At 41.6% G+C, this 18,479-nt stretch overlaps 1 protein-coding gene across 5 annotated transcripts in view; it reads left to right on the top strand.

Moving 5' to 3' along the window:
• Window positions 1–18,479, top strand: part of DDAH1 (dimethylarginine dimethylaminohydrolase 1) — a 126,559-nt gene that overhangs the window by 95,373 nt on the left and 12,707 nt on the right. For all 5 annotated transcript variants that reach the window (XM_079981706.1, XM_079981708.1, XM_079981707.1 and 2 more), the window contains 3 exons: window positions 8,808–8,907; window positions 10,247–10,320; window positions 12,318–12,437. In XM_079981706.1, the coding sequence (XP_079837832.1) occupies window positions 8,817–8,907; window positions 10,247–10,320; window positions 12,318–12,437 (285 nt within the window). In that variant the 5' untranslated portion in view covers window positions 8,808–8,816. The remainder of the gene's footprint in view (window positions 1–8,807; window positions 8,908–10,246; window positions 10,321–12,317; window positions 12,438–18,479) is intronic.

Raw genomic sequence — 18,479 nt, 5'->3', positions numbered from 1 at the left:
ATAGCAAGTGGTGTGAAGGTGTATAGATATAGATATTCTTTCCAGTTCTTCTGATCCCTTGCAAACCATTGGGATACAAAGATGGGAAGTATATTATGTACATATCTGTTGTTCTTGTCTTGCCTTTCATGCTCTTTGAACAGCATGGACCAGGGTAAAGCTTAAATTGAGAGTACTAAATCACTATCCAAGTGTCCTTATCAATCTCTACTATGTACTTGCTTTAGTGCGCACAGTAGCGGAGGTGAACCATGCCAGTCATTTGTTTGTGCTGTAAAGATTCTGCTGTAGTTAGGTAGTTCTCTTGTTTCCTTTGCATTGTTTTTATTGTCAGAACTAGTCAGCATGCTTGGGGGGGAAAGCCTCTTTCCTGTAAGGGGCGTAATCATTGCAAGATATCACCAGTTGTTTATTTGTAAAGCATATCCCACTTAAAGGTAAAGGTAAAGGTACCCCTGCCCGTACGGGCCAGTCTTGACAGACTCTGGGGTTGTGCGCCCATCTCACTCAAGAGGCCAGGGGCCAGCGCTGTCCGGAGACACTTCCGGGTCACGTGGCCAGCGTGACATCGCTGCTCTGGCCAGAGCCAGAGCCGCACACGGAAACGCCGTTTACCTTCCCGCTGGTAAGCGGTCCCTATTTATCTACTTGCACCCGGAGGTGCTTTCGAACTGCTAGGTTGGCAGGCGCTGGGACCGAGCAGCGGGAGCGCACCCCGCCGCGGGGATTCGAACCGCCGACCTTTCGATCGGCAAGCCCTAGGCGCTGAGGCTTTAACCCACAGCGCCACCTGCGTCCCTATATCCCACTTAGATCCCCCAAAAAAGAAACTTAAAGTGGCAACAATAAAATATACAGGCTTCCCCTCATTTACACACATTCAAGTCATGCACCACTGCGCAAACGTGCAGTGCGAAAAACCCAGAAGGGGAGGAAGAAACCTGAAAAGTTTCAACAAAGTCCCACGGCACCTCCAGCTTATAAGGAGACTTTCCCTAGAGCCCAAAAGGGGAGTCCTCTTCCCACTCCTGGAAGGTTCTCCTCGCAAGCCAGAGGGGCTGTGGTGTGTTCCTTTTTTATGTGTGCAGGGGCCAGAACATAACCTCTGCATAAATGGGGAGCCACCTGTACATACAATGTAATCAAATCAACTAAACTACCACCAGAAAATACCAACATCAGAAAAACAATACCTCCCCAAAACGAAGTGAAGGCACAGAAAAAGCAAAACAGCCTTAACATACTCATAATGAGGAGATAATGTGTTCTTTTCAGCTAAATGCCTTCTTAACCAGGTTTTGGTAAATACTTAAAGCTGTGTAGTGCTGGCGGGGGGGGGGGTTGATCAATCTCCGCTAAAAGGGGTGGTTGTCACCACCAACCAGGTCTTACTCCTTGTTGGTCCCTGCTGAGCCTCACGTGGCTGAGGAATCTGGACCAAAGTCGCAGATAATGAATGGAACATGCAGGAAAGAAAACATAGAAGACAGGACCATTCTGTTCCTTTCCTTTCTGATGTGCCATGTCTTGAAATCGAGACTATGAGCAGAGCCTGCTTTCATATTCAACTGCCCCTAATAATTTTAGACACTTTATAAATTAACGATAATAACACCTTGTGGCTCTACCTTGGCCCTTCCCTTCCATCGGTGGTTGTCTGCTGTGGATTATCCATTGGGCTTGCATAAGGCTGCTGTAAGAGCTTGGAACTTAGAAAGAAGATGATAAAAAAATGTCCACAGGCCTAGCCAGCTCATGCAGGTAAGAGTCTACAGCCTGATGGTATGGCAGAGTGAAAACCATTCCCAGAACCTTCTGCCCTGGTGGTCTAACCAACCCACACTTAGAAGTGTTCGGCATGTCAGAGAGATTTCCGAAAGGATTAATGAAATGCTTTTTGGAGCCATTGGTTGCTTTGTTTTCAGTCACTTCTTAAGTGAATGCTGCAAATATAAAACACTAGGTTTTCTCAAGGATGGAGGATTCCAGCGCTTCTTTCATTGTAAAAATGCCCCTTGTAATAACCACATGTTTAGTTTGTTGCACATCTTGAATGAATTTACTAGTTTTCCATGATGCTATTGTTTTCCGTTTTGTGTGATTTCATAAATTGCAACATTTCCATTCCTATTCAACACCATGGTACAGCAATGGGCGTTGTAAAGGACTGAGAAAGAAAGTTTAAAAAAATGTCTGTGTGTGTGTGTTTTGAAAAAACAAAAACATGTACCTATTTATCTACTTGCACTGTGTGCTTTCGAACTGCTAGGTTGGCAGAAACTGGGACAGAGCAATGGGAGCTCACCCCGTCACACTGATTTGAATTGTCAACCCAAAGCATATGGACTGTGGCAGTCCAACTGAAGCCTTTTGGAGACTAATGTATTCAGAAGAAGTTAGGAACATTCAAAAAGTTTAGAGCTGGGATGGAGAGCCTGAGGTCTCCCAGTGGTTGTTAGTCTCCCAAGTCCCATCATCCCCAGCCAGCAAAGCCAATGGCCAGGCATGATGGGCACTGTAGTCCAACAGCAGTTGGGTGGCCAAAGGTTCTCAAACTCTGGTTTAGGACAAAAATGTTTTAGGAAACATGGAATCTAGATGACAATGAGGCCCCAATATAAGACTTACAGCATTTAGTCTTGCTCTAATACTCTTAGTATTCCTGCAGGCATACATACACACAAGTCCATATAAGCTGCCTTTTCTCCTGCGATATTAAATAAAGATTGCCATTACATTTCCAACTTTTCATACTGTATATGAAGCAAGAAGAATCACATCATTCTCGCAGTTATATTATTATTTAATTCTCCTCCTTTCTCCCTTTGTATTTTAATTAATTTGATAGTAAGGCTTCAGGCAAAGCCTTTTATATTTTCTTTAAGCTATTTTTGTAGAGTACCTCGTTCATTTTAGGTGCTTTTTAAAAAACAAAAACCACGATAATTAAAAGGAGGGACTCTGCAGTAATCTACACCTAAAGCATATTCTGGGCCCTTTAAAACAGAGCAGCTTGTGATCTCTGGAATGGAGCAAGCGTTCTGAATACCTTGCGTCAAGCCCTGAACAAATAGCACAGAAACAGCAGTACTGTACAAAGTGAAATCTGACATCTCAGTGTTAGGGGAAAGGAATGCTCCTCTATGGCTTGATTGTTATCTACATCTTCAAGTGGGTTTATTAGCAATTTAATGGAATATTGGTTATTCAAGGGCAATAGTAGCTCCAGCTGAAATGTCCATTATACTCTCTTTTTCCCATGCACTTTGGAATGAGTAGAATGTGACAGCTGAGCTTTCAGCAAGCTTCATGAATTTTAAATACTTTTCATTGCAAAAAAAAGGAGGGAGGAAATGGGGCACATGGCGTGTGGTCAATGGTGGACTTGGAACTAGCAGTCAGTCTGGGTATTATGGGATATTGGGTGTCTCAAAGATAATGAATGCTTCGCTTATGCAGGTGCATTCTTGGCCTACCGTGCAGGTCCCGGCAGAATAGACTGTGCCTCTCTCAGTCCAGCATCTAACAATTGACCATTTTGTAATTGTGAGCAGAAAAGTATTTAGAATGTTGCTTTCTCAGCATACTTGTCTAAGATTTACATTTTCTGTCATCATCTCTATCCAACCAAATATTTACTGGTATTTTGCAGCTGGCTAATTATTGGCAAAAGTTTTCCATGCCTCTGCAACTTATTCCCGTATTTCATCATGTACATTTTGACCAGAATTCTCCCTCCCTTAACCCTCCTTCACCATTAGGCCTCAGACTTTTAAAAAATAATTTTTCACCCTTGTTCTAAATAATATGCACGTATAAAGCTGTAATCCATTAATGTAATATTCACACAGGCTAAAAATAGCACACACGTATACCTAAGTGACGATGTTGTTTAAAGAGCCCTTCACATGCCTGTTTTATAGCTCTTGCATTAAGCGCTTTTCAAATTAAAGGAACAGTCAAAAACTGTAGCATGTGGGGGTGGGGGCTGCTGATAGTGAAACTGATGTGGGGAGCAGAACTGTGAATCCTTATGACTTTATGCTTAGGATTGGTTGAAGGAGAGAGATATATGTCAATTAAACCAAGCAGAATACCTGAATGTTATGTGTACACAAACATGCTTTGTTCATGGAAGTAACCCAGCCAGATGGGCGGGGTATAAATAATATGATGATGATGATGATGATGATGATGATGATGATGAAGCAGCAAAACAGTTGAACACTCACATAGGAAAATTAAGAGTTTCACTTACAAATGAGAAAGAAATTAAGATTTGGATGCATGCTGCAAGCTCATGTTTAGAGCTTGAAAACATAACTCGCCGAGTTGCTTGGACATTTGTTTGACGTGGAGCAGTAAGGAATGGGCATCCCTGTGGAAAGCAGTGATGGTGCCTTCACGATTTCCAGTACCGCTGGCTTGCTTGTTTCACTAATAATATCAGGTACCGGTATTTCTTTAGAGGTGGTGCTAATAGGCTTGTTCAGCATTGCCATTTGTTCCCAAAGAACAGGGTTTAGGGGACAAGGATGTATTTTTACATACTTTCCTGTAATCTATAGAACCAAGTTCTGAACAAGGCATTCACAGTGGGAGAAATTCAGCTCCTACCGAATGACATTTCAGCTCCTGTGTTGGGTTAAGTTAAGAATACTTCTTTGCTGGCCATTTTCTAGAGGGTATGCAAAGACCAACAGAGCCATGGCTTTTTCTTTTCTTTTCTTTTTTACATAGATCAGGCATAGGCAAACTCAGCCCTCCATATGTTTTGGGACTACAACTCCCATCATCCCTAGCTAACAGGACCAGTGGTCAGGGATGATGGGAGTTGTAGTCCCAAAACATACGGAGGGCCGAGTTTGCCTATGCCTGACACAGATCCAGGCATTTGTTCAGCATTTTCAGCTTCAAGCCAATTTTATAAAATGTTGTACGGTGTTTGCACCGGGCAGCAAAGAAAATAAAGGGTTCGTCTCCCTGTTTCTTTTCCCTCCCTCCATTCTGCTCATCAATCTGTCATTTCTGTTCTCATTTTGAAAACATTTGTTTTGTTGCCAGAGTTGAGATAACCAAGTGCCAATAAATAACTTTTTAAGAAATGGCTTTCATTTAAAGCACATTGGCACAACTGTGGAAGGGATAGATATTTTGCATATAGCAGCTGAGGCAGTTGATGGACTGCATCTATGCAAAGACTAATGAGTTCCATTTTAAAGTGGTGGGGCCAAGGAAATAGGATTCTTATAAATGCCATCAAACACATTTAATATCATTTTTCTTCAAACGTAGCTCAGCTGGCTTAAGCCCAGAGTCTCTCGACCAGATTTATTATGGATTAGATGCATTCCATCTCACAACAGGAATGTGCTTATTTGGGGTGGGGGAATCACAGCACAGAGCAATAAAGGCTTAAGCATTCAGCCACTTGATATATTAATGGGTAGCAGTTATTATAAAAGCCTTCTGTTGTGTGCTCTTGAACTTAAAATTGACTCTACATGCATCTTTCTTTTTCAAAGGGCATGTGTACAAATGTAGGCCATTTTCTCTTCTTCTGTAAGCAAACATACAACTTGCTTTCTAGGGCGAGCTTAAAAACACAGTTGTGAACTTCTAACATAATATAATTTAGCAGACATCAGCACACCAGTGGAGAGCACCTGATGTTTGGAGCTTCTGATATTATAAGCCCATTCCCCACTGCACCGATCACAAAATTCCTCGAGTAGTTTAGCAAGCCTTTATACAATAAAAAAAATAAAATAAAATAAGAGGGTTGGACTTCCCTTCTGACTCTACAGCTCTATGATTATATGCTTCTAAGGAAGGCTAAATTGACTCAAGGGCTTCAATATTGGATCTGGGCACAGGGGGACCTAAGTTAAGTTCAGGCTCAGTTAAAGGGCTCAGGTTCAATGCCTTCTCGGTCATACTCTGTTCTGTCTGTGACACTGCTGGAATCTGAGGTCATGGAGGTTTTCTTGTTGAAATCTTCTCCCACCCCCTGGAGCTGCTAATAGTCCACTGCAGGCAGTTGGGGGGGGAGACAAGTATAATGGGGTTACATTATGCCCATTGACAACTGAGCGTGATCATTTTCAGAGGAAAGAAGTGATGCAGGGAGGAAATAATTAACCTTCTTCATATCTATCTATATCTATCATCTATCTATCTATCTATTATCTATCTATCTCTATCTATCATCTATCATCTATCTATCTATATCTGGTCACAGTTATTCAGTGTTGCACCTAGCTTTCACCCAGAGAGAGAGAGGTTTTAAAGTTTGAAACAATTCATAATATTATTAATGGGCATCAAACTAATATGATCAACTCAGGTCATGGCTTCAGGGTTTTTTAAAATGAATTCACTGTTTTGTACCACTACACTCATTTTTTTTACGGGTGAAATAATTTTTTAAGTCTAATTCATATTGATTCAATATTTAAGCTTTGACACTTGCAGGCGAATAGATTTTTTAAGAAATTATGACCTAGCTTATGAATTCTCTCTCTACTTAAATACATCTGTCTCATCTCTTCTGTATCACAAGGTTAAACAAATCTCTACTTAATCTCAGCCAATTCACTTGGTATTGCTATGCCATCATAGGCAGCAGAGACATTTGCTTTCTTTGTGGCCGGCATAAACCTCGGTACTCCTAAGAACCTGCCTTTTGCTTTACTTCCACCTGCCTTATCATATTGATGTGACCTCTTCCCATGGCAGCGCCTTCTGTATACTGAGTGTTATCCAGAAAAAATCAATGGAACCTTACAGCCAGTTCTCATGTTACCTTTGTGACTTGTTTTGTCTTCGCACATGAGGGCAGCTCATATGGCAGTGAACCAGTAACTTGAATTTTGCAACGGCAGCAAGATCCATGATTCAGAATGGTCAGTGAAATTGCTAGACTTATGGTGTCTAAAAGTATTTTTGTTGGCATCCGTCGGGAGACAAATGAAAGAGCATGCATTCAGGGGTGAAGTCAAACCCTTGGAGAGTTGCAACGCTTGCTGTGGCTATAGAGACCAATATGGGAGAGACATGTTTTATTGCAGGTGGGGCAGTTAGATGTGGCATCCAGTTTTGCTGCCACAGGTGCGCCATGGTGTGTGTTCTCTCTGTGCTCCTCCCAATGATCTTTCCTTCTCTGGTCACTGCTGTGGTTAAACAACCTGACCGTCTGTCCCCAGGCACTGAGATCATCTGCAAGGGATTCCCATATGGCGGGGTTAATGTTCCCAGCCTGCATGTCACTTTTGCAGACATGTTTGTAACACAGTGTGGTACTGCCAACACCTGAACTACTTGCTACAAACAAGCAAGGACTGTTTTGTTAGCTGTGCGCAATCATGCCACCTTTTGCATAGTAAATGCCCATGGCACACCAAATTAGATATTTAATGTCTATCTAGGAATAAGTGTGGAAATCATAGCAGAGCAATTGCAAGTTTGTCAAGGAGTGGGCAACTCAGAATACCCAAGTTGTTAATTTACTATGGTGGTCTATTTGCATGTCAAGACCCAGCAACCGCCCCTTTGTTGAAGAATAAACACACAGGACACAAATATTAGGTTAATGTTATTGGGCAAATTTTGGCCACAACTTTATTGATTACAGAATGTGAACGGTATTGGCTTAGGCATTGAATGAACCGGACTGTATCTGACTCCTGCATTGCGCAGGGAGTATGGTAAACCACCAGAAGGGGGAGCCCCGTCAATGCAAACCAACTCAAGCTCCCCCAGGTGTTCCTGATGGGGTCATGGCATGGCCCTAGCCCAGCCCCGGACTTCGGACAAGATCCACACACCCCGGATTCCTTTAACAGAATACCCTTAAGCTTGGAGGAGCAGGTGATGGCCACACCTCACCTCCCCCATCATAAGGTCAAACAATGCCTAACCGCAAAACTTTACAAAGTTGTGACAATTGCTACGAGGTAGGCGAAAACCAAATGGCCCCATGCCAATTTTGCCAAGTGGAAAAATTCCCACCAGGCCCCTCAATGGCCACGCCCCCACCACCACCCAGAGGATTGGCTGGCTGCTCGTTGATGTGGCCGGGATCCCCCGGGCAATGCGGGACTTTGTCCCCTGCCCCGGAGGTGAGTGGGTGGCCACGCGGTCCACCGCAACTCCTCCCCACAATGAAGTGGAGTGGACTTCCTGCCCCCCCCAATGCATTAGCACAATTGACAACTTTTAATTGTAAGATAAAAATGGCTTCTGGTCACAGAAGTTTTCTAGTTCAGGAGTGGTGCTGTAGTTAAGATGCTTGAAGTGCTTTTATGTGGATGCCCAGAAGACTTTACAACAGATTCCCAGAAACTTACATTCAGTCTTGCAGGGCATGCATGACTAATGTCAAAGTGTTGCCTTTGAAATGCATTTTGGGGACTCTTCCAATATCACAAAGCAAATGAGGTACTCACAAGTCCAAGCTGTGCATTAAATCTTGAAATATTTTATTTGGTTAACCCCTCCCAACTGATTGATTTGGGGGGTGGCAGAGGTGGGGCTTGTCTTTCATTTGACTCTACCTTCACAAAAATAAGTAGACTTTCCTAATAACACCAAGCATCAGTGCGATTATGCCAGATTGAAAGTTGGTTCTCTAAACTTGGCTAAAAAAGCATATCACCCTTAAATAAATTTCCGGACATCTCTTTTTGGTTTGATTTGTGGATGTTCCAGTACAGCAGATACAAAGCCGAACAATATGCATGGTTAAAAACTGTGCCTAGGGCTGCAGCCTTTAAATGAAATTCTAAAATGTGTCCTTTTCCAAACAGGTTGAAGTAATGAAGAGAGCACTTGAAAGCCTTAACCTGAATATTGTAGAGATGACAGATGAACAAGCAACCTTAGATGGAGGAGATGTTTTATTTACAGGTACAGTAAAATAAAATATGAAACTTTGTCACTTAATGTTTCGGCTGCACAGACAGCTTGATGGTAAGGTACTGATTTAAAAAACCCATTTCCCTTTTCTCCTTACATTTTCATTAGTTAATTTGCTTGTCCAACAGTAACATGAGACTTTGAACACAGGAAATCATTTCCTAATGCAATAAATTTCCTGACATCAGAATAACAAGTGAATTATGAGAACTAAACTAAGTTTGTTGTTGTTGTTTATTTCATTTCTATCCCACCCTTCCTCCCAAAGGGGTCTGGGATGGCAAAGCAACAAGACAACACAATTACAAACAAAATAAGAGCATTAATAATATCTAAAAACAATTTTAAAGTGCTATCAACAGGAGTTGCTCATATCACACAGGTACCCTGAGTTTTTGTGTGTGTTTATCAGTCTGCTTTATTTCATAGGTTGCTTGGAAAAAATAATGTTAGTACAGTCATACCTTGAAAGCCTTGTGAGATGAACATTTTGGCTCCCAAACTCCGCAAACCTGGAAGTGATTGTTCCCATTTGCAAACATTCTTTGGAACCAAAATGTCTGTCGCGACTTCCGATTGGCTGCAGCCAATCGGAAGCCGCTCCTTGGTTCCCAAACGTTTTGGAAGCTGAACGGACTTCTGGAATGGATTCCGTTCAACTTCCAAGGTACAACTGTATTAAGATTGCATCAAAGGTCAATTATCCAGGCCCCGCTGCTCCTTCTCATTGCCGTTGCTGCTTGTTCACCTGCCTTTTTTGAGCTAGTGAGCAGTGAGATGGTGAACAAGAAGGAATGGGAACCTCCAGAAACCTTGCTCTCTCTCAGTTGCTGTCACTGGGAGATTATGCTGATTGGGCACAGAGGGAGAGTCAAGTGAATGGGCAGCAAAAGTGATGGGATGGGAAAAATTTGGCTTCACTCTGAGATGAGTAGCTCATTGAGATGATCGTGCCCACACAACCTAGGTGTAGCACAGGTTACTGTGCTGATCTCAAAAGGACAGGAGACCAGGCAAGAACAATAGTACTTTTCTTAGGGTCCAGTATCTATTTCTATGTATGTATAAGCCTTTTGGTTTTTTGGACTATTATTCTTTTCTCTATCTGAAGGAAGTGATGGTGTTATACTTGTAAGTTACTATTTCTAAAAAAATTATAACTATAATTAAACTTAATGTTGCGAGATTGTGTGTGTATGTTTTCAAAGGACATTTCTTTGTTCAGTTTACGTATTCAAATGATGTTAACTTCAACAAGATTGGACAAAAACAGTAGATTATCTTATTGCATACGAACTCAATCATGCCTATTAATATTTTCTTTTCTCAGGCAGGGAGTTTTTCGTTGGTCTTTCAAAGCGGACCAATCGACGTGGTGCAGAAATTCTGGCAGACACCTTTAAGGTTAGCAGAGTTGCAGATTGACCTTCGGATGGGGGATCCAGTGCGTGGTAAAGTTTTGCACACTGTGTAAAAGGAAGGAGCCAAGATATATGCCAGTACTGAGGCATCTTCTGTGGAGAATTCAAGGCATTAACACAATGCAAGGACTAAAAACAAATGAGAGAGATTACTACACTTCTGTGCTATAATAACATATTTATTTTTTGTTAATCAGTTTCAATTTTTTTTTTTGTGGGGGGAGGCAACATTGCCTGATTCTGAGGCTGTGAGGCTGGAAAATGGATTGTTCATCTTTTCTTACTTCATTTTTACACTATAAATAAAATTCTGCTGAGGCACACAGTGTCAATGTAGGAAAGAGGACAGAGTGCTTGTCTTAAATTGCTGTGACCTGGGTTCAAAGGTCCACCGCACCATGAAACTCACTGGGTTCTGGTGAGTGATGATGACAAGGCATGGTTCCATGAGAACTTGGAGAAAATGTGAGAAAAAATATATAATTGAAAAACATGTCTTATGCTGCAATCATATTCACAAGGTACTGGGAGTGCGGGACTTAAGTCCAAATAAACATGCATATGATTTGCAGGTTACAGCTCATCTTTGATTTTGATTTCATTTTGATTTAAAAAGTGGTCGGCATTCCCGAAAAGTTGATGTTTCAATATTTCTTCTTTGACTGAACATCCTTAAAGTATGGATGGAAAATGTTTTGAAGATACATACAAGGAATAAAGAGAATTTTGTTCAATCTGCATTTTTAAGCAGACTGACCTAATTTGCACATCCCAGACTAATAAACTAATTAGAACATTATTATACTTCTAATTTCCTCACTGCTCTGAATTTTGCAATCCAGAAACATTCCAAAGTTGTTGTTTTTTAATTGACTATTTTAGAAATGCTTATTTTAAATAATTATTTTGTATAATATACAGTACACTTATTTTGTGATAATTTACATATTTAAATACTCATGAGTATTGGAATACAAATTCTTGCATGGGTGGTGGTGAAAGTTGTAAATTGCAGATCAATGTGGAAATGGGATGGGAGGAGGCTTAGGTCTAAACACATGGAAAAATTAACATGGACTGGGAATAAACTGATCCATCCTATCCCTACACATGAAACAGTTCTATTAGTGGTGCTAAGCAGATCCAATGCAGAGCAGGGGTGGAGATACTTGCAACCCCAATGATGTCATTAGATTAACTTCCATCCGCTCTAGCCAGTATGACCAATGATCATGGATGTTTGGAGCAGATAATAATAATAATAATAATAATAATAATAATAATAATAATAATTTATTTATACCCCACCCATCTGGCTGGGTTTCCCTAGCCACTCTGGGCAGCTTCCAGCAGAATATTAAAATACAGTGATTCATCCAGTATTAAAAGCTTGTTTATTTCTTTGACATCTAATGGGAGGGCGCCACTATCTAGCCTAGATGGGAGACTTCCAAGGAGCCATACATCATCAAGCTCTTTGGAGGAAGAATGGAGTGAAGTATAATAAATGAATAACTTCTGAAATCATAATTGAAATACTATTTTGAACATTATTTCCCATCCAGACCACATTGTAAGAATGGCAATCCGCTGGCTTCAGCATAACCTGCTTCCATGGAAAGTATTCAGGAGAAGGGTGCTTGTTACTAGGAAACTGTTGTGTCTCTTAGCCACTCAACATTTCTTTTTTTAGAGGCTCTTGAAGTCAAACTGTCGATTTTATGGAGGCTTCTTTTGCATGTTAATGAAGCATTTTTTTATCTACTTGTTTCCTGAAACAATGATGGCACTGAAGTCCACGGAACGACCCAAAACTCTCCATAGAAAATTGCTGTGGTTCTAAGAGTTGACTCTACATATATCTTCAAGACACATGAATTCATTAATGCACGGGGATGGGGGATACAATTTATAATTGTGCTAGTTTACGAGATTACCAATCTAATGCATTTCCTTTGCAAATGCCTAATTTCTGTACAGGATTATGCTGTTTCTACAGTCCCTGTTTCTGACTCCTTGCATCTGAAGAGTTTCTGCAGTATGGCTGGGCCAAACCTCATTGCTATTGGTTCAAGTGAAGCTGCACAGAAAGCCCTCAAGGTAAAGCATGCTAAAAATAGCCTGTGCTTAAAAAACATTGCTTTTAGACTCCGTGTTTCCTTATAGACTCTGTGTAAGAGGGAATCTGGCCTATGCAAGCTGCAAGCATCAACAGCCACAGCAACTTCAAAATGAAGAACCGTTCCAGCTGTAATATTAAATACATCTTTGTTATTCACGTTTTTTAAAAAAGTGCCAGTAACGTCAGCTTGAGGGGTTGATAGTTTTGGGGATCACAGCAGATGTGCAGGGGGGAATTAACACTTTCCTCCTCTTTGGTGCTGCAGAGAATCTGCCCCCCCCCAGCTATCATTTACATGGAGTAAAATAAGCAGCATGTATGTTGAGAGATGGGGGTAACGGGAAACTGTGGGGAGCTGAATTAAATGGAGTATCCTGAAATAGGCATTGCCTGCTAACTGGAACACTGTACTGCACTGTACTGCACTGCACTTCTGCACTGCAGCATTTTATTATTACAGGTCCCACTTGCGTTAGAGATGTAGCAGAAACCAAAAGTGAAGTAAGCAGTGTTTTACGAAGGAAATAGCAGTTATGCATGCTTATTGTTTCTTCACGCTGGCCACGTGACCCGGAAGTGTCTTCGGACGGCGCCGGCTCATGGCCTCTAGAGCGAGATGAGCACGCAACCCTAGAGTCGGACACGACTGGCCCATACGGGCAGGGGTACCTTTACCTTTTTTATGCTTATTGTTAGTGGGATGTGGGTGGCGCTGTGGGTTAAACCACAGAGCCTAGGGCTTGTTGATCAGAAGGTCGGCGGTTCGAATCCCCGCGACAGGGTGAGCTCCCATTGTTCGGTCCCAGCTTCTGCTAACCTAGCAGTTCAAAAGCACGTCAAAGTGCAAGTAGATAAATAGGTACCACTCCAGCAGGAAGGTAAACGGCATTTCCGTGCGCTGCTCTGGTTCACCAGAAGCTGCTTAGTCATGCTGGCCACATGACTCGGAAGCTGTACGCCAGCTCCCTCGGGCAATAAAGCGAGATGAGCACCGCAACCCCAGAGTCGGTCATGACTGGACCTAATGGTCAGGGGTCCCTTTACCTTTACCTTTATGCTTATTGTTCCATACTCCCCTGCTATTCATTCTTCCCAGTCACTGCATAAGTTGCAGGCCTCCATTGTGTTCAGTTATAATATCTGAACCCAGGCCAAAATGCACATGCTAAAGTAGTCATCAGGTTTGGGGGTGGGGGAAGGGTTCTGCTATGACTTTTGAGAGCAAGCATGTAGGAATGTTGGCATCCTTGTCATAAATCTTCGGGTCCTTGCTATCATTCAAGTAAATTAACTAACCTGTTTATGGGGTATGCTGCATGGGCTCATCTGGCCGTAGAGCATTTTGCTCAGTGGTACAAGCTGTATTGGTTGCAAGACCCTCTCACCGTCACGGAGTGTATATTACTCAGAATAGGAATGGAATGTGGCTTCTATTCCTTATCAGAATAGCAGTGGCATCTCTTTCCAAATTCCTGTGCGCTCTCGTCCGCTGGGGACCTGTTCGGCAAAGAGTGTAAGGGAAGCTGGAAAGAAGGTCCAGAGAAAGTTGGTGACTCTTGTTTGGATCTTTGCCATCACTTTATTTAACTTAATTTTGGTGCCTCGTATGCTGAGTGTGTGAGAGAAAGAGAGAGAGCGTTACTGAACCAGCAATAGAACGGCTTCCCTGAAGGCAACTTGGTATTCTGCAGGTTGAGCTGCCATCACTTGAATCCAGCCAACACCAAGAATCCCAGGGGACAGATAAATCATACATTCAGAATTCCACTGCATACATTTTGAGCCCTCTGGTACTGAGGTGTGAGCTTGAAGGAGGAGGTTGTGTACAAAAACTTACATGGGTAGTAAAAGACTGAACATTTCCTGAGTTATTGTTACACCTGACCTGTTTTTTGAAAACACATGGCTTAAAATACTCCCTCTGGTTGAGCATGCCCTCATAATTACTGATCTTTTGTTTTGGCAGATGCCTTCTGTCTGTGCTATGGTTAGCAGCCTACCTTAAAAATATAACTGCTGTTGCTGAGGGAGTTGTAAATGTTATGTTTATCTCTTGGTTTAGGAAATGTGTTAAGTAAGAATGATTTGAGCCTCCCCAACCAATAACTACATATTTGTCTGTGTTAACTGGAAGAAATTGTTGCCTTAATTAAATTTCTTCAAAATGTCTTCAGTTTTTATGTACGGAAAGACTTTTTTAAAAAACTTTTTTATTAGCAAAAACATACATACAAAATACACAAAAACAAACAAACAGTAAAGAAAAACATGCATAAAAAAGAAAATCGAAAATGATAAGATAGTCTTTCAATGTTTGTACTTAAATATAACTCCTGCTTTATATATAGTGAAATTATTTAGAAGTCTAATATTTGTATACTAATACAAACAAAGGTAAAAAAGAAAAACAAAAAACCATTAAATCATTTTAACTACTTAGAAAATAAAAATACCTGTCTATTGATAAGTAATACCTGATATAATTTGAACCCATATTAATGTTTTTTGTACATTATAACATTCATCATTATAACATTCGTTTTGGGTTGAATCCCTTTTCCACTTTTGTATTGTTGACTTCCTTCTACCTCATTACAATTTTAATATACCGTATTTTTCGCCCTATAGGACACACTTTTTCCCCTCCAAAAATGAAGGGGAAATGTGTGTGCGTCCTATGGGGCGAATGCAGGCTTTCGCTGAAGCCTGGAGAGCGAGAGGGGTCGGTGCGCACCGACCCCTCTCGCTCTCCAGGCTTCAGGAAGCTATCCGCAAGCCTTGGGAGCCCGTGGGAGTTCCCGCCAGGCTCCCAAGGCTTGCAGACAGCAGCCTGCATCCCGAAGCCCTGGGCTTTGGGCAGATATCCGCAAGCACCGGCGCGACTTCCCGCCGGGCTCCCTAGGCTTGCGGATAGCAGCCTGTTCTGGGGGCTGGGGTCGGGGGAAGCTCTTTTCTTTATTTCCCCACCCCCCAAAACTAGGTGCGCCCTATGGGCCGGTGAGCCCTATGGGGCGAAAAATATGGTAAATGTTTCTGTTTTTTACCCTGCCTTTGATTATTAATCTGCATCTTGGAATGAGGAGAAAATATTTTGCTATCTGCAAAATTATTCAAAACACAGCCAAGTCTTGTTGCTGGAACCTTGTTTTATCAAGTAGTTATTAAAACATTCCCATTCTTTTTTAATTTTATCTGTTGGTTGATTTCTTATTAACTCCATCATTTTTGCAAGTTCCAAGTACTCACATAATTTTAGTTGCCATCCCTCTCTTGATGATGTGAGTTCACTCTTCCAGTATTTGGCTTATTTTAAGCAGTGAATTAATGTGTTAAAGTGCAAAATAGCCAATTGACTCTGGAAACCCTATAGCTGATTGACAGTTCTAGAGCATGCATATTCTCAAATTCATGACTTGACTTCCACTACCCCCATCCACGAGCTTTAATTTCTTTTGGAATACCTCAATACTAGACAAAAGCCTTTTTAATTAGCACATTAAGCCAGGCAGAGTACCCAAAAGAAGATGGATTTAAAAAAAATAAAATTCTGGTTGTGCTTCTCTTTGTTGTTCCTTATCAGGAGTGACACATGAAAGTCATTTCAAAGTTAGTGTTCTTCAGTGTAGAAAGTTCATCTCACCCTGCTGAAAGAGCAAGTTTACTATGATACCTGCGTGGCTAGCTTGCAATATTTTAAAGTTGCAAAAACTATATCAAAGCAGAGGAAGATTGGAATTGAGTCGTGCATCAGTGTAAGTCAGGAGCCATTTAAACTGCAGTGAGGTTAACTGGTGGTGTCAGGCTAAAGGAAGGAGATTTTGAGATAGGAAAGACTCCTATCAAAAGCAGGCAATTTCTAGGGCAGGTGCTTAATGGAACTTGGAAGGAACAGGAAATCTTCTCTGTGCAAGAGTTCAACAATTGGCCTTCTGTGGTTGCTTGGCCTGCTTTGGATTAGCAAATCTGTTGAGCTGGGGAGACTTGTTTCTGTCTCCTATGCTGTAGTAGAAAAAGTTTTCCTACAGGACTAGCATAGGACTAGGAAGGACTCCAGGGGATAGCAAGAACTATCAGGTGCATCTCCAAGCATGTGTCTTGCTGCCCCACATATTTGATCAGAAACTTCATGAATGATCAAAGATAAATAAATTAAAAAGCCTTCACTCTGGGTCGGACTAGCCAACGGAGGCTTCACCTGAAGCACAAATAGCAGGGATTTTCGTTTTGTTTTGTCCAAACCATAGAAGAGAGAATGAGCGTGCCAAAGGTGATTCAGGCTTCCCTGCCACCATTATTTTACATAACGAAAAACACGCACCTTCATTGCAGTCGTTAAGAGTCGTCAACAGGCTCATCACAGCTATCTGCCAATCACCCATTCCCACCACCCTTCTGAGTAATACCCCTCCCCACCTTCTCACTATATAGAAGGGTCTGGAAACTTCTGTTTCAGTGTATCTGAAGAAGTGTGCATGCACACGAAAGCTCATACCAAGAACTAACTTAGTTGGTCTTTAAGGTGCTACTGGAAGGAATTTTTTTTGTTTTGGTCAGGGCAAATGACATTGCTGAAAGCGCAAACTTAAGTGGATACCCTTTGGGGAGCTCTGAACTAAGAACTAAGAAGAAGCAAGTAAGATGAAGAAAATATAGCCTAATTACTGCATTCCCTGCCACGATAGGAGAAAAGAATAACAGGAATATCCCAGGGCATGAAGAAACAGGCTTGAACTTACAATCACTCCACAAATTCTGGAAACTAAAAAATTCTGGAAATATGCCGTAGCTCCATTAGTATGTGGCACCTGAAGGACTATCAAGTATATTGTGATGTAAGCTTTCACGGACTAAGAGTCCATTTCATCACTTACATGACATGGGCTTCTTGAAAGGTTTGCAATCATCAGGGTGATGTCACGGCCAGATTTCTGACACTAGATCCCTTTGTAGAATTTCCCCATTGTAGCCTGAGTAGGTTCTGTTTTTCTTTTGCTGCTTTTGATGTACAGCAGAGCAGAAGCTGTACCCAAAGGGCTTGAATAATAGCTCTTTTCAGTGAAATGAAGTTTGGTCCTAAGGATGCAAAGGTTACACTGCAGCTCAGCCTGTAACTGAAATCGGATCTACTACCTAGAGCACCATCTAGTGACTTCCCAGCAAGATCCAGAGGATTTCCCCCTCATTTTCTCTGTTTGAAAACAGAAGAGAAAAATGGTTTCTATTAAGATGAGCAGATGCTGCTGGGGGAATCAAACTGAATAAGGCTATTGTGAATGGCTCTTGTTTTGCTTTTTCCTCCTGTTTATAATTGCTGAGGTTTTGTGTAGCTCAGATTGTTTGTATTTGTTTGTTTGAAATGTTTTTACCCCCAAACTCCTTGATCTGCTGGTTTAATGACATGGGTTGTGATGGTAAGAGAGAAAACTGAAGACTTGAGGAGGTATAGTACAGAATAAGGTATAGAAGAGGAATGGGGAACATGTGGTCCTGCAGATGTTGCTGGACTCCAGTAAGCCTCTACCAGTATAACCAGTGGTCAGATAAGACAGGAGATGTAGTGTATCATCTGAATGATCATAGGTTCCCCATTCCTGGTGTAGTAAGACTCTTTAAAATTTATTAGACTGCAATCCTGTGGAAAAGTACAAGTGCCATTACGATACGATATCTTTATTGTCATTGTCCCATACAGAACAACGAAATTGAAAAATCTACATAAGACATTCAAAACCCAATAAACTGCTATCCCAGCTATCCCAACTTGGTTAGCCCCCTAAAAACTCTGATACCCCATTTTTAAATACAATATACTCCCATACAGACTCCTTACAATGCATTTAAAACCAACATCGCATTTGGGTAGAAACTGTTTCTCAGGCAGCTAGTCCTAGTCTTTATAACCCTATACCTTCTTCCAGAAGGCAAAAGCTGAAAGAGATCATTTCCGGCGTGCGCACTATCCTGCACTATCTCTGCAGCTTTCTTATGGCACCTGGAAGAATAGATTTGATCCAAGGTGG

This window comes from Podarcis cretensis, assembly GCF_951804945.1.
Source record: "Podarcis cretensis genome assembly, chromosome: 6".
Classification (NCBI taxonomy): domain Eukaryota; kingdom Metazoa; phylum Chordata; class Lepidosauria; order Squamata; family Lacertidae; genus Podarcis; species Podarcis cretensis.
The sequence above is the reverse complement of the archived record's forward strand: the minus strand, read 5'-3'. Positions and strand labels throughout refer to the sequence as shown.